At 57.8% G+C, this 14,810-nt stretch overlaps 4 protein-coding genes and 1 non-coding gene across 5 annotated transcripts; 4 read left to right on the top strand and 1 right to left on the bottom strand.

Moving 5' to 3' along the window:
• Window positions 1–66: 66 nt before the first annotated feature.
• COL26b_012937 (uncharacterized protein) lies at window positions 67–2,756 on the top strand (the record flags this gene model as incomplete). Its single annotated transcript, XM_053185568.1, has 2 exons — window positions 67–2,683; window positions 2,722–2,756. The coding sequence occupies 2 exons, from the start codon at window positions 67–69 to the stop codon at window positions 2,754–2,756; spliced, it is 2,652 nt and encodes an 883-aa protein (XP_053030477.1).
• Window positions 2,757–4,126: 1,370 nt separating this feature from the next.
• COL26b_012936 lies at window positions 4,127–4,208 on the bottom strand. Its single transcript has one exon. It is a non-coding gene; the product is annotated as a tRNA-Val (tRNA).
• Window positions 4,209–4,816: 608 nt separating this feature from the next.
• HIS7 (Histidine biosynthesis bifunctional protein hisB) lies at window positions 4,817–5,663 on the top strand (the record flags this gene model as incomplete). The annotated part of the gene is made up of 2 exons (XM_053185567.1): window positions 4,817–5,306; window positions 5,377–5,663. 2 exons carry the CDS (start codon window positions 4,817–4,819, stop codon window positions 5,661–5,663), a joined length of 777 nt encoding a protein of 258 aa, XP_053030476.1.
• A 2,459-nt stretch (window positions 5,664–8,122) lies between these two features.
• Window positions 8,123–12,920, top strand: COL26b_012934 (uncharacterized protein; the record flags this gene model as incomplete). The annotated part of the gene is made up of 5 exons (XM_053185566.1): window positions 8,123–8,143; window positions 8,207–8,350; window positions 8,415–11,619; window positions 11,669–12,402; window positions 12,459–12,920. 5 exons carry the CDS (start codon window positions 8,123–8,125, stop codon window positions 12,918–12,920), a joined length of 4,566 nt encoding a protein of 1,521 aa, XP_053030475.1.
• A 1,180-nt stretch (window positions 12,921–14,100) lies between these two features.
• CRN1 (Coronin-like protein crn1) lies at window positions 14,101–14,800 on the top strand (the record flags this gene model as incomplete). Its single annotated transcript, XM_053185565.1, has 4 exons — window positions 14,101–14,134; window positions 14,225–14,313; window positions 14,432–14,574; window positions 14,654–14,800. Coding segments are annotated over 4 exons (413 nt in total), but the record flags the coding sequence as incomplete, so codon positions are not given.
• Between the last annotated feature and the right edge of the window lie 10 nt (window positions 14,801–14,810).

Genomic DNA, 14,810 nt, shown 5'->3' with positions numbered 1-14,810 from the left:
GGGGGAGATGGGGTGGGAGCAGGAGTTGTGTCAGTGTTGCCGGACGACATTTCTTCTGCATCTTCAATGTCGGACGAGGAGGATGCGGGCGGATATAGACCGCCGACGCCCCCGCCTCAGAGTCACGGGCAGAAGCGGCCCCCGCCGCAGAAGAGGCATTCGCAGCAGCAGTACTCGCCTGTGCCTCCGCCAGCACCGACGCCTTTACAACCGCGGGATTCGTTCAAGCCTGCCAGGGTTGAGAAACGGGAGCGAGAGAGGGACTTGCCGAGGGGGGATCGATATATCCCCCGGGACCGCGACAGAGACCGGGATCGAGATCGGGACAAGGACGACGACAGAGAAAGAGACAGAGACAGGGAGAGTCCTCGCCGCGAAAGGGACTTACCGACCAGCCGTGACAGAGATTGGGACAGCGAGAGCCCGCGGCGTGAAAGAGAGAGCCCGCGACGTGAAAGAGAGAGCCCGAGACGTGAGAGAGACGTCCCAAGAAGCCGCGATAGGGACTGGGACAGGGAAAGCCCACGGCGCGAAAGAGACGTTCCGAGGAATCGCAATAGGGATTGGGATAGGGAGAGTCCGCGCCGCGACAGAGACCGCGACAGGGACAGCCCGAGGGATCGCGACAGAGAACGGGACAGTCCGCCGCGGGACTTGAAGAGGCACAGCGTCGCGGTAGACCCCTCGCACCTCCGACGACCAACGGCGCCGCCGGCGAATGAGAGCACCCTCCACCACAACGGTAGCAAACGACAGAGCATCACGGAGCGGCTTATGAGCACGTGGCAGGCGCGCAAGGGAGGTGAGCCGCCGGCGGGGAATTCCCTCACGGCTCCCTCCCGGCGCGCCTCGTCCGCCTCCACGGCCGTGGGCAGGTTCAACCCCATCGCCCGCGTGCGCGAGTGGCTCGACACGTGCAACGCGGAGCACGGCGACCACTGCTCCGGCCCGCCGGGGGAGACGTGGCGGCCGCTGTGGCTGATCGACTCCGTCAACCGGTGCCTTGTGAGGGCGCGGGCGACGGACCGGTATATCGCGCTGAGCTACGTGTACGAGCCGCCGCTGCCGAGCACGAGGGGCCCCGTGGAGACGTTGAGGGAGAACCTGGACATGCTGACGGCGAGTCTGGACGATGCGGATATACCGCAGACGATCCTGGACGCGATGTGGTTGGCGAGGAAGGTCGGGGTGAAGTACCTGTGGGTGGACCGGTTCTGCATTGTGCAGGATGACGACGTGGAGAGGGAGGAGTACGTGAAGAATATGGCGTACGTGTTTGCGAATGCGTACCTTACGATTGTGGCTGCGGCAGGGGACGCGGAGAGCGGACTGAATGGGCTGGTGAGGCGGACGCCAGCAAAGGCGCCGCCAGGAAAGATGAAGCATGAGGATTTGATCCTCGGGTCGAGGTGGGCCACACGGGCGTGGACGGTGCAGGAGGGTATGTACTCGCGGAGGAAGGTGTACGTGTTCGAGGAGACGGTGACGTGGGAGTGCCATTGCGAGGTGTGGCAGGGGGCGCCCGGGGCTGGGGGCCGGTTCAGCAAGATACTAAAAGGGGGCAACAAGAACGCGCCGTGCCTGGCCCGGACGTTCCCTGCGGCGACGGGATTCCTGCACCCCGTGTGGCCCGACATGGACGAGTACGCGCGGATTGCGATGGACTACAGCTCGAGACGGGTGACGCTCATGTCCGACACGACGAGGGCCCTGCGGGGCATCACGACGGTCATGTCCAAGTCCTTCGCGGGCGGGTTCGTGTTCGGGATGCCGGTGTGCTTCCTGGACATCGCCATGCTGTGGCAGCCCCGCGCGATGATTAGGAGGAGGATGATGGTGCAGCCCGTCACGGGGATGAACCCGCTCCCGAGCTGGAGCTGGCTCGGATGGCACTACGACGGGGTTCCCGCGGACATGTCGCTGTGGAGGGCGGCGGCGGATTACGTGCAGGACGCGCCGCCGGTCTCAGGAGGGGGCCGAAAGGAGAAGCGGTTCAAGAGCCCGTACGCGTTCCGGCTGAGGCCGTTGGTCAGCTTCGAGCTTACGGACCGGGCGACGTACACGCGGCTGCCGAACGATGGGCTGATGTTCCGTGACCGGCGGCACCGCAGGACGCAGCCGTTGCCGGCGGGGTGGTCGAGGAGCGGCGGTGGCGGGTTTCGGTATGCGGGGGATCCGGAGTGTGTTTTCCGGTACCCGGTGCCGGTGGGGGAGATGAACGGGCCGGACGCGGCAGCGGTGCCGTTAGGGGATTACTCGATGAACGCGACGCTACTATCGTTCAGCACCACGGTGGCCTACCTGGAGGTCGACTTTGCGATGGCGAGGAACGCTGCGCCGGTGGATGGCAAAGGTGCCGCCGCCGCCGCCGCGGGAGCTGCTGTCAATGGTGCTTCCGCCGTGGGAATCGCTGGGCCCGGCAGGGGATATGGCGTGCCGCTTGCGATCGGGAACATCTGGTCGCGGACGGGCAAGTGGTGCGGGAACGTGACGGCGCACGACAGCTGGCTCGGCCTGCAGGGGGCGAACCACACCGGGGAGGAGAAGTTGGAGTTCATTGCCGTGTCGACGGCGAGCGAGAGGGGCGGGAGCCACGTGTTTGATATCCAGGCGTTCCGGGACAACATGGACGAGGACGAGATTGTGGACTTTGTTAATGTGCTGTGGGTTGAGAGGGTGGGAGGTGTGTGCTACCGGAGAGGACTGGGGCATGTCGTGCAGCGAGTTTGGGATGCGGTTGCGAGGGATCGGGTTGAGATATTGCTTGGGTAGTGTGTGCCTTTGGCCGTGGGTTGAAAATGAGGTGGAAGTTTGTTCAGATAGTTGTAGTGAACAGGATCTTGGATGGGGGGCCATCTGAGGTGATTTATGATTAGCAGGTGGTTGACGATGGGTTGGCAACGTAGTTGAGGGCACATCTAGGTGATGCCTTTTGTGTGGCCTACGATGCTTGGTGTTCTGAGCACGGAAACAAGCTCTACTCTTCGGACTTCGCAATGACCCAATTAATATGAATCATGCATGTTCAATCTCGCCATTTGACTGCCTGTCCTGCTCAGGTATTAAGCCAGACATGGCCGATGCTCATCGATGCCCGACAGCGTTTTGTCTGCCTGTGAATCTGAACGGCTTTGCAGATCACCCCAAAGTCTCGCGGAGCTTACCTCAGAAACCCCAATCATGTATCCCCGCTTGATCCAGGAACGGCGCAGATCCACGTGGTTCATCCCACGTCAATTGTCCGAACCTGGAGCTAAATCTGAAGATGGGGGGTCACATGGTAGGATTCGAGATTATCCATTGGATCTGCCCATGAATCCCATGTTCAGGGGATGTGTATTTTAGTGTTCCTCAATGTTTTGCATTCGTGTGCTAGTCGAGCTTGACCGCCTAGATACTTTGCTCACCCTCCCCTCACCGACGGACATAGCCATGATGTTCGTACGTGGTATGGGGATTGACTCGTCAGTCCCGACACGGTAGGTGGAATGCACACCGTAGTTCCTCTAAGAAATCTAGGGTATTGTGTTGCATTGAAGCTCAGGTGGACTAGGCCTTTTGGAAGAAAGCTGCATTGCTGTGGTTTTGCTGCTCTGCTGAGCTCGGGTTCCTCGCTGGATGGCCGCATCTTACAATGACGTCAAACCAGCCCCCATGCCAACACTCCTGACGACGGATAAGGCGACGATAAGAGGGCAACACACCTCTCGCATGCTATTTTAACTCAAATGCCAACTCAGCAATTCTGTATTCGTTGTGACCTTGATAGATTCATTTAGCTGCGCAATCCACTAATGCTGGAATGCCACGCGTTCAGTATCTCGTCAGAGGTTAGGCCATCAGCAGCGCGAGCGCTTCATTCAATCGTTCAGCGGTGCAATTCAGTTGACCACGACAAAGGGATGGCTATGGCTTGGCCCGACCAAAAGTTTGTGACTTGTGTGTGTCGGTGGGCAGCAGAAAGGAGTGCCCATGGGATGGGACAAAAATTACTACAGCTCTTATTTGTTTTGGCCCAGGCTGACGCCTAACTCATCTGTGTGATTGAGACACATTATCCACGACCAATTGCTAAACTACATCACCGTGCAAAAGAGATTGGTATTCGCACGAATACGCAAAAGACTGATCGTGGCAGGGCTCGAACCTGCGACCTCTCGCGGACATCAATGTGAGGCGAGAATCTTAACCAACTAGAACACACGACCTTATTGAACTTTTTAGCCAATTCTGAGCCTGAGTTCCCTTGCAGAACAAGCTGGCTTGATTACAGCGAGATTTTGTTGACCTGGACCTCATTGAGCCGAATAGAACCGCAACATCCTCCGGAACAACTACAAATGCTTTTGCATGAGCTGAGAAACTCAATGGCATTCATCAATTGACAAAGGGAGAGAGAGCTTCCCTATTCATCTGGTTTTTGCTCTTAGTTTTAGTTGCGAGGTTGATCGCTGGATGTTGCTTCATAACAAGCGTCCAACTTCTGCTCAACAGGGCACATCACATATTCGTCTTCAGAACATATAAATCATCCTAGTCTCGATCACAGGTGAGCATTGAGACTCAGTAGTTCTTGATAGAAGCTTGCTTTGACTGAAATCAAAGCATTGAAAGCAGCTCAAACATCACAACAGCTTTGAACGCTGATCCAAAAAGTTAGGCCGGTACCGGGGCGAACCCCACCACCCACGCAAAACCTGAACAGGAGGGGTTGAGTTCAGTGGACAGCAGCGGATCCGTGGTGACGCATCTCGAAGAGGAACCTCCTTCAACACCTTTCAGCCACGGCTAAAAAAGCACACAAGTACACGCAGATATGACTCGATTCAGGCCGTGTATAGACCTGCACGCGGGGCAGGTCAAGCAGATCGTCGGCGGCACGCTGGACAGCACGACGGCGGAGCTCAAGACCAACTTCGTGTCGACGCACCCGCCGGCCTACTTTGCGAAGCTCTACCGGGACAATGACCTCACGGGCGCGCATGTGATCATGCTGGGGCCGGGGAACACCGAGGCCGCGAGGGAGTCGCTCAAGGCGTGGCCGGGCGGGCTGCAGGTCGGCGGAGGCATCAACGACGGGAACGCGAGGGAGTGGGTTGAGGCGGGCGCGGAGAAGGTCATCATCACGTCGTACCTGTTCCCCGAGGGCCGGTTCAGCCAGCAGAGGCTGGACGCGGTGCTGGAGGCCCTCGGGGGCGACAGGGGCAAGCTCGTGATCGACCTGAGCTGTCGGCGGCGCGGGGACGATAAGTGGTTTGTGGCTATGAACAAGTGGCAGACCATCACGGACATGGAGGTCAACGCAGGTTGGTTTTCACGTTTGAAATCAATCACTTGCTGAAGAAGTGGCTGACTGAGGTAAACACATTTTTCCAGAATCTATCAAGCAGTTGGAGCCGTACTGCTCCGAGTTTCTCATCCACGCCGCGGACAACGAGGGTCTGCAGAAGGGCATTGACGAGAAGCTCGTGGAGAGGCTGGCGGAGTGGTGCAGCCTGCCGGTCACGTACGCAGGCGGCGGCAGGAACCTCGAGGACCTGGAGATGGTGAAGAAGCTGAGCAAGGGCAAGGTGGACCTGACGATTGGCAGCGCGCTGGACTGTTTCGGTGGCAACGGGGTCAAGCTGGAGGAGTGTGTGGAGTGGAACAAGGGCCAGCAATGAGGCAGTAGGGTAGCAGTCATATCAAAAAAAGTTCTTGGGACATTGAAAAGACACCTCTCTCTATCTTTCTCGCAGAGTTGTTGAGATGACAGGCGTCACATTCGGGTGGGTGACCGTGCGGCTGGGACGAGGGCGGCGGCGTTGAGTCGTTTCAGCCAGTGCGACGCTAGAAAACCGGAAGAGAAGGCGGAAGAGTAGAAAGAGAAAAAAAACAACGAGTTAGTTTAGTTTCCAGTTGTAAAGTAAAACACACGATACTCCTCTTTGTTTGGTGCCCGTGGCGATACGATGAGGCTAAGGGGACTAAGAGGGCCCCGTTCTGCGAGATTTACGTACATGTGTACGTACATGGAGATGCACGATCGATGATGTGCTTCCGGCTGGGCATTTATTCTCCTTCGTATCCGATCTTCCCCTCTCTCGCCGGGGCTGAGGAGGATGACAGAAGGAAGAGGAGGGGGAGGCAGTGGAAGGGAGGGGCAATCCGATGGGATGGGGGCAGATGGTGCACCTGGCTCGTGGAGAGAGACAGTGAGGATGGAGAATGGAGACAGACAGAGACTGGAGACTGGAGGCGTCTGGACATGGGATCTTGACAGGAGGAACCACAAGGGGAGGGAGGGGGAGTCAGTCAGTTGCGGCGCGGCGCACATCGGGCCTTGGGAAAAAAGCGATGGCTTTTGCGCCGGCGGGGGCGGGGACGCAGATGGTGCAGCTTCTAGGAACAAAGTCCGGGCGATCAATTGCGCGGCTACCTTACCGTAGGTTAGCTACATGTGAAAGAGGCCGGATCATGACTTGACAGACGCAACGGTTTATAACGAAGCTAGAAGATAACAACCTTTCAAAAGAGAGGAGAAACACGCCAGGCAAACGGACGGCTGCAGCTAGGCAACCCGAGTTGCGCAAGTGAGGGACCACGGCAAGATAAGACAGCGGGAAGGAGATATCCGCTTTTCGGAGGGCATGGTGATACTCTACCAACACGCAATGCACCTCTGCAGTACCCCTAGCAACTCCATAAATGGCCTGCCCAGTACGAATAGTCTTCTACGGATACATAACCCAAGCCTCGAGGCTAAAGACTAATAAACAGCCTACCCAAGACTGAGAGAGGGCCCTGTCAGACTCGACACAGATGCGATGCGCAGATAGACAGAAAGCACGACATCGTGTGCCTTGCGCCGGACAGAAGCGAGCTCTATGGAGCTGGACCAGGGACGGGAAACAAGGTGCTGGGCCACGGTCATCACGATGACTTGGACTTGGTTGAATGGCATTGTCTGATGGGATGGCGAGATCCTTGCTCTCAGCTGCCGTGTTGGCCCGGCGAATTGTGCATGTACGGCGGCTCGACAACAACACAGGAAGCAGGTTGTTGTTTACTTTGACTCCCCGTCTGCAGCTTTTGGCCTTGCCTTGCCTATGCCCATGCCTGGCCTTGCATACTAAGTACAATGCCCTTCCTTGCTTGGTGTCCCTGGACAGGCAGGCATCCGACCACTACACGGCTAGAGGCTTTGCTTTGCTCTCCATGTTGCTTGCTTGCTTGCTTCTTCTCCCTGCAGTGTGTTCCTTGGGTTGGCCATCGAGGCCCATTACTCGCTCGCTAAGGTCACAGAAAGAGTGGGAACGTGCGGCAGAAACAGTGGTGATGGAGTGGTGCTCCAGGCGGGTAGCTGGTGGATAGCGGCGGCCTTTGGGGCACCTGCCAACTGAAGCTGCCCCCCCATCCACTGACTGCCGTGTGTGCCCCTCGTCTACGGTAGGTACCTCGTAGAAGTAAATACGCCGTCGCCAGGAGCAACGCCCGCCCGACAAAGAGCTGCCTTCCTTGTTTGTTTACTTCTCCCGCACCCGCGCACCAATCACCGCTTCCCCGCCTCAACCTCGATTGCAACCGCCGCCTGCCCTTAAACAACAAGACAAACCACACCGACCAACAACACGGCCTGCTTCTTCTCTTGTTGCCTTCTCACCACCTTCCCCCCGTCGTCAGGAACGCTACTCTTATTGTTGCTGCACTTTGGCGGCACCGCCTTTTGGTCTTTTTTTTTGTGTGCGTTGCCTGTTGTTTTGCGACCTTCTACCCGCATCCCGCCATTCATCCGAACCTTCTCCTGCTCCATTCCAGCCATCCCTCGTCAATCAATCACACCCACCAGAGCATCGGAATTTTACCACGGCAAGGAAAAAAAAAAGGGCAGAGCGAAAGAAGTGTCCCCACGAGACGCAATACGTCAAACATTCATTCTAGTACAACCTTTACGCATCGCGTTTTCCCCTTTGTGTCTTGCGAGCCGCTCCGAATTCTACGACAATCCCCGAGAGCAGGATCCGCCGCAGCAAAGCCTGCCCGACCCTGAATTTCTTTTCGAGCATTCATCGCCAAAACTCATCTACTACTACGACTGTTTTCCGCCAGATGCGCCTTCGCGGCCACAGAAACATCACCTAAAATGGCATCTCAAGAGGACCCAGTAAGTGCCTCTGCCCGCAGCCCAGTGCTCATTGCATCCTCGCGACTAACACCGTCACCTCAGGTACACCCTTTGCGCATCTCCAAGGGCTCCACGGGCTCAACGGGATCACCGCCTCCCAAGGCAGCGAACCTCCCTCGCGCACTTTCAGAGTTGTCCCCTTCGGACCTGAGACGAAACTCTCCCAGCTTCAAGCAGCCATCCAAGGTAAGCGGATCGTGTCTTAGACAGCCCCCCCGGTCCAGAACCTCCTCTTACAAACGCCGCGCAGAAGATGACTCTGAACACCGACTCCTCTCCATTCCAGTCGTCTCCAATGGAGACCACCACGTCACCTAGGCTGTTTTGGCAGAAGCGCAACCTCGACTCCATCAGCACCGAGACCCAGAACCTATACGGCGGTCGCCACGGCTCGCCCTCACCAACCCGTCGCACATCCATCGAACGCCTGCAAAAGGCTTCGCGCGTCAAGAATAGCAACATCCTCGCTCTCGAGCAGAAGCAGGAATACGACCCTACCAGAGTGCCTCAGATCGAACGCCCTCTTGCCAACTACTCGGCATCTGCATATGGAGGATCAGCCGCCCCTACCGCCATCATCAACGGGCTTCGGTCCTCGGACTCTCTGAGCAGGGGTTTCGGCCACCAGCGCAACAACAGCAGCAAGTCGAACATCCCCATCTACAGCCCGGCAACGAGCCCGATCAAGGCTTCTGGCGACGCCACTCCGATGCAAGCCAGCTTCTCCAGCCCTCCCAAGAGCCCTGGCAAGGAGCCCGGATCACCCATGAAGTCGTCGCTCTCTCGCAGCAACTTCAAGAGCAGCTTCGACCCCGAGACCGGCACATGGTCTGCCGATACCTCCTTTGACGACCGCGAGCTTCCCTCCGGCAAATCCCTCCACAGACACGCCAAGAGCGTCACCTTTGATGCGGCGCCGCCTCAGATCAACGAGTATGAGATGGCCACACCCGACATTTCATCCATCGGATCCAACTCCCGCGAGGGCAGCTTCGATTCTATGGATGACGAGGATGATGATGAGGAGCACTACCATCTCGGCGACCACGACATCGGAGAGGACAGCTTCGACGCTTCTTTGGAGGACACAGATAAGACACCTGTCGTCGGCCCCGATGACTGGAGGCAGTCTGCTGAGCGCATGGAGGACCCCTTCGAGAGCAGCCCCATGCCCGAGTCACTGCCCGCCCGCCCCGGTAGGCCAGAGCATGTTCGCTCCGACTCCTCCACCTCAGACCATCGCCCCTTGCCGCCTCTCCCCGGCATGGGTGGCTCATTCACCCGCAGCGAGTCTCGCCTCAGCGATTCTCGTGGCTCACCTGGCATCTCAGCTACTGCTGAGAGGATGCTGGGTACCCACCGCAGCTTGCCTTCACCGCCGCCCGCGGCCGCTGCTGCAAGCAAGTCGGAGATCCAAAGTATCGGCAACGGCAAGATGACTCTGGAGGAGAGACTGAAGCTTATGATGCTTTCGGACGACCACAAGTCGGCCAGCGAGCAGCAGAGAGAGCGTCGTCTCCGTCGTGGCGCTCAACGCGATAGATTCCAGAGCCCTTCGTCCGAGACGGAGACTGCTGAATCGAGCATGCTCGAGGCCGATGAGGAGGATGACACCATCGGTGACATCTCGGCGCTCGAGGACTATGAGCTGCCAACTCGCATCTCTCGCGAATCCATCCTCCGCCGCGTTAACACTGGCGAAACCGCACAAGAGGCCGAGTACTTCTCCTCCCCGGCGCCTAGCTCCAGCCCGGAGCGCCCAAGCCCTGAGCGTCGCCTCCCCCTTCCCCTTGACCCCGACGTTCCTATTCCTTCCACCGAAGACTCCATCTTGGACGATGAAGTTTCCGACTTGTCGGATGAGGAAGGCAGTGTCATCATCCACCGCGATGAGGACACTGATGCCGAGACTGAGTCTATCACTGACTTCTACGCCCGATCCGAGGATGAGAACGATGCGGACTCTGCAAGCCACTACTCTGACGGCCCCGCTCGCGTGCCTGAAGTCACTCAAGTGGATGAGGAGATCCTCACTCCTCGTGCTGCTAGCCCCCAGCAGGCTTTCCAGTCTTTCGATATTGCTTCTGAAATAAGGCCTCTTGAGCTCAAGTCCGACAAGACTGGAAACACCCCTACTGAGTCGCCTGTCGAGTCTCCTATGGAGCTGCCCGCCAAGGAGCCTACCCCCGAGCCTGAGGAGGTCATTGAGCCTGAGGCTGAGATGGAACCCGAGATTCAGGAGATTGAGCAAGAGCAGGAGAAGCAGGTCGAGTCGCCTGCTTCCATCCGTTCTGGTCTGCCTGAGATGAAGGATGAAGCCAAGGAGAATGAGTTCTCCAAGGGTCTACAGTCCTTCATGTTGCCGCCTCCTCCCGAGCCCACAGCTCAAGACCTGGAAGAGCTTCAGCCCCCTCCCAAGATGGCTGACGTTCAGGCTCAGCGTCCCTTTACTCCTCCCCAGCTTCAGGGTCTCTACGACGGCTCTGGCTGGGGCGAGCCGGAGGATGAATACGACGATGAACCCGGTACGCCCGAGTCCGTCATTCATCGCCCGATTGAGGATTCGGACGAGGAGTCAGACTTTGAGGAGTCCATGCTCGAGCATCCTCCCTCGATTGCCGAGGAGCCCCTGGAGTCCCCTGCTATTCCCGAGCGTCAGGCAACCATCAAGGCCTCCGGCTCCAAGCTCAAGACTAGGCCGTCCAACACTCCCTCCGACATCATTGCCATGAGGGAAGCCCGGCGTCAAGTTAGTCGCGAGGTGCCAGATATTCCCCCTATCCCTGAGCGTCACCGCAACAGACTGTCTCGCGATCTTACCGAGGAGTCCAACGTCGGTGAAGACTACTACACACAGCGCCACCCGAGCTTCAAGAAGCGCAGTCTCACCCTGGATCTTGACTTTGGTCTCAGTCTCGACCAAGATTTCGATCGCGTCATCGAACAACAAAAGGTTGCTTTTTCTCAACAAGTTTACGAAGCCTCCCAGATTGCGAGCAAAAGCCTCAGCAGACAAGCGTCTAGGCCGACCGCATCCAACAGAGAGATCATCGCAGAAGAAACACAATCACAGAATGCTAACATCAAGTCTCGTAATCAGCGCGGATACCTCATGCGTCAGAACACAAAGCTTGTTACCGCAAGTGACAAGGAATCTGATGACAAGTGGAAGACCAGATCGGCTGGCAACTCCCCGGTCAAGACCGACCGCCCGCAGTCGTGGACCGTCGAGCCCTGGAATGGTAGGCCCAGACAGAAGAGCGTACGACGATCGCGCGCCCACACCAGCGGACCGGCGCCGCCCTTGCCCGGCCAGGAGAGCAACGCCCACACTCTCAACCCGTTGGCTGAGGAGGACTTGAACCCCGAGTTGGCTACCGAGGAGAGCGGTGAGCGCGGCAGACTCTTCATCAAGGTGTTGGGTGTGAAGGATCTGGATCTTCCCATCCCTAGAAGTGAGTCGTACTGTTCGTTGAAGCGCCATATGATGCTAACGATTCCCAGACGAGCGAACTTGGTTCAGCTTGACCCTCGACAACGGTGTTCACTGTGTCACCACGGCTTGGCTTGAGCTCGCCCGCAACGCTCCCATCGGCCAGGAGTTCGAACTTGTTGTGCCTAATGATCTCGAGTTCCAACTGACGCTCAACGTCAAGCTCGAGAAGCCTTTGCCGAAGAAGGTCGTTGTGCAGTCGTCTCCTACTAAGGCTAGCAAGCCCAAGACGTCTACCTTTAGCAGGGTGTTCGCGTCCCCCAAGAAGCGCAAGGAGATGGAGCTGCGCGCCCGTGAGGAGGAGGAGAGACAGGCAGCGCAGCAGCGTGAAGCCCAGGCCAGACAAATGAGGGTTGCGCCCAGCGCCTGGGATTTGTTGTCACCCCTCGCCGCCGAGGATGGCAGCTTCGCCCGCTCCTACGTCTGCCTCAAGGAGCACGAATCTCGCTGCTACGGTCGCCCATACGTCGTCAACGTTGCCTGCTTCAACGAGTGGGCCACGGAGGAGGCTGCCTTTGCGTCCAGCGTCAAGAGCAAGCGTGGTAGCACCGCGGTTGTTCGCCGTGCCCCGTACAAGATTGGAAAGCTGGAGCTCCAGCTCCTCTTCGTCCCGCGCCCTAAGGGAGCCACGGACGACGACATGCCCAAGAGCATGAACTCTTGCATTCGGGAGATCAAGGCTGCCGAGGAGCGTCTCTCCAAGAACTGGGAGGGCCACTTGAGTCAGCAGGGTGGCGATTGCCCGGTAAGATAGATACCTTAATGTCTGTTACTTGACTTCTTTGCTAACATCACTCTTAGTACTGGCGTCGTCGCTACTTCAAGCTCGTCGGCACCAAGCTGACGGCCTACCACGAGGCAACTCGTCAGCCCCGTGCCACCATCAACCTCGCCAATGCCAAGCGCCTGATTGACGATCGACGCGCATTGACGGAGAAGGAGACGACAGGCAAGGGTGGCCGTCGCCGCAGGTCTGCCTTTGCCGAAGAAGAAGAAGGCTACATGTTCGTCGAGGAAGGCTTCCGCATCCGTTTCAACAACGGCGAGCTCATCGACTTCTACGCCGACACGGCCGAGGACAAGGAGGGCTGGATGCAAGCGCTCACGGACGTCGTCGGTCGACCCGAGGGTGGAGGCGAGGGCGACGACGGACCTCGCAGCAAGGGCAAGTGGTGCGAGCTCGTGCTCAAGAGAGAGGATGCGCTGCGACGTCGGGCAGAGGGCCGGCGCGTGCACTCGCGGACCAAGAGCACATTCAACTAAAGCGATACCCCCTTCTTTTCTTTATGATTTTGGCATGACCGGGACGATCGGAGAGGACGAGGACGAAGGAACGGGAGACACGGCATGATCTATGATTCTCTTGGACCAGGTGTTCGTGATCGGATGATAATGTGTCTCGTCCGCTCTTGACCGAAAAAAGATGGCTTGCGTCTGCCTCGCGCACCCTCGCCCCAATGTTTAATAATTTGGCTGATAGGACGGCGTTTGGGCATGGTTTGGAAGGCAAGCAAGCAAGCAAAGGGTGGAAGTTCCGGAGATTGTGAGAGTCATTGTCTATGTGGTTTTTCTCTTTTCCTACTAGATTCGTACGCGGTCTCTGGAAGCATTATTCTGGAGTCGGGTTTCCCGTTTAGGTGTACGTATGATGTAGTACTAAAATGGGAGGTTTATATCATTTTGACATGCGCGGGTTGGTGGTGGTTGTCGTGATAAAGTCGACGCGGCATGCAGCCTCTCATCTCGGTGAGGAAAAGGATCACGTGCAGCACAGGCGTGATGTGCATGAACTTGAGAACTTCCATGGCTGGACCCTTGCTCCATCATTTTGCTGTAAGTGGAGGGAGCCACGGAGGCGCAGCTGGCCCGGGGGAGTTTCACGCAAGGTATCCATCTGTAATTCCAGCGCTGGACGTCTTCAGTAAGTGGAAGTGGGTACGTAGCTCCTTGGACGTGGGCAGCGGGCTGGTTGCGAGCCTGTGAGTGACGGGGCGGCGGGATGGGCGCAATGAGCAGCAATGTCGCTCCAGTGTCGCTCCTCGTAGCGGCGGGAAGGTAGAAGAGGCAGGTCCAGTGAGGTGGGTGGAAAAGGTACCTGAAATAAGGTACCCTGGTGCTGCGGATGGAACCAGCAGCACCACACTCATCTGTCAAGGTCCCGCCGGGCCCGCCATTGGGAGGAACAGCGGGCAGCTCTACACTACACTAGTGTACCTTGAGGTAAGGTAATGCTAACTGTAGCTATTGATTCCTCCGCGTTCCCAGTCGTCGTCCTCGTCGTCCCCTTTTGCTTTTGGATCACCAAAACTCGTCGCAGGCCTTGGCCTTTTGCACACAGCATTCTCTATCGTCTATCGTCTGCATCTTTGCGATACCCCTTCCCTCCCTCTCCCGACTCACCCCCGTTTTTTCCATACCCGTTTAACATAATACATCATTCCATATGGCGGGCCGCTTTGTACGAGCGTCGAAGTATCGTGGGTCTCTCTCCGTCATCCCCTTTGTCGCAACCGCCCGCGTTGCGCTGCGACGAGCTGACTGCTGACGCCCGGCCCCTCTCTACACAGGACACGTCTTTGGAAAGCCGACTCGCAAGGAGTTCTGCTACGACAACCTTCACATTAGCCGAAATGCGTGGGATACCAACCTGGTGAAGGTAAGGGGGGACTAGACTTTTTTTTTCTACGGTCGTCGGGCACGAGACACGTCAATGGGTCGCCCGCGAAATTGAAGAGACGCAAAGAAGCTGACGAGACACTTCTCTCTACTGCTAGGCCAACCCCGAATACCTCTCGGTCAATTGGGAAGCTGGCGGCGGCGGCGCCTTCGCCGTCATCCCCCTCGGCGAGAAGGGAAAGCTCCCCGACCAGATCCCGCTGTTTCGAGGCCATACCGCCACCGTCTTGGATACCGACTGGTACGCCGATCCCGCGACCGCCCTGCCCCCCCTACACCTGCCTCAAGCGCACGCGACATGCTGACGGCTCACGTGCCAGGAACCCCTTCAACGACCGCATCATCGCCTCCGGTTCTGAGGACGGAAAGGTCTTTATCTGGGAGGTTCCCGAGAACTTCACCCTCTACACGGATGCCGAGGAGCCCGGCCATGTTTCTCCCGTCAGCAAGCTCGCCGGCCACTCGAGGTTCGTCGCG

Source organism: Colletotrichum chrysophilum, assembly GCF_026319265.1.
Source record: "Colletotrichum chrysophilum strain AFK26 chromosome Unknown scaffold_197, whole genome shotgun sequence".
Lineage (NCBI taxonomy): Eukaryota > Fungi > Ascomycota > Sordariomycetes > Glomerellales > Glomerellaceae > Colletotrichum > Colletotrichum chrysophilum.
Note: the sequence above shows the minus strand (reverse complement) of the source record. Positions and strands in the feature narration are given on the sequence as shown.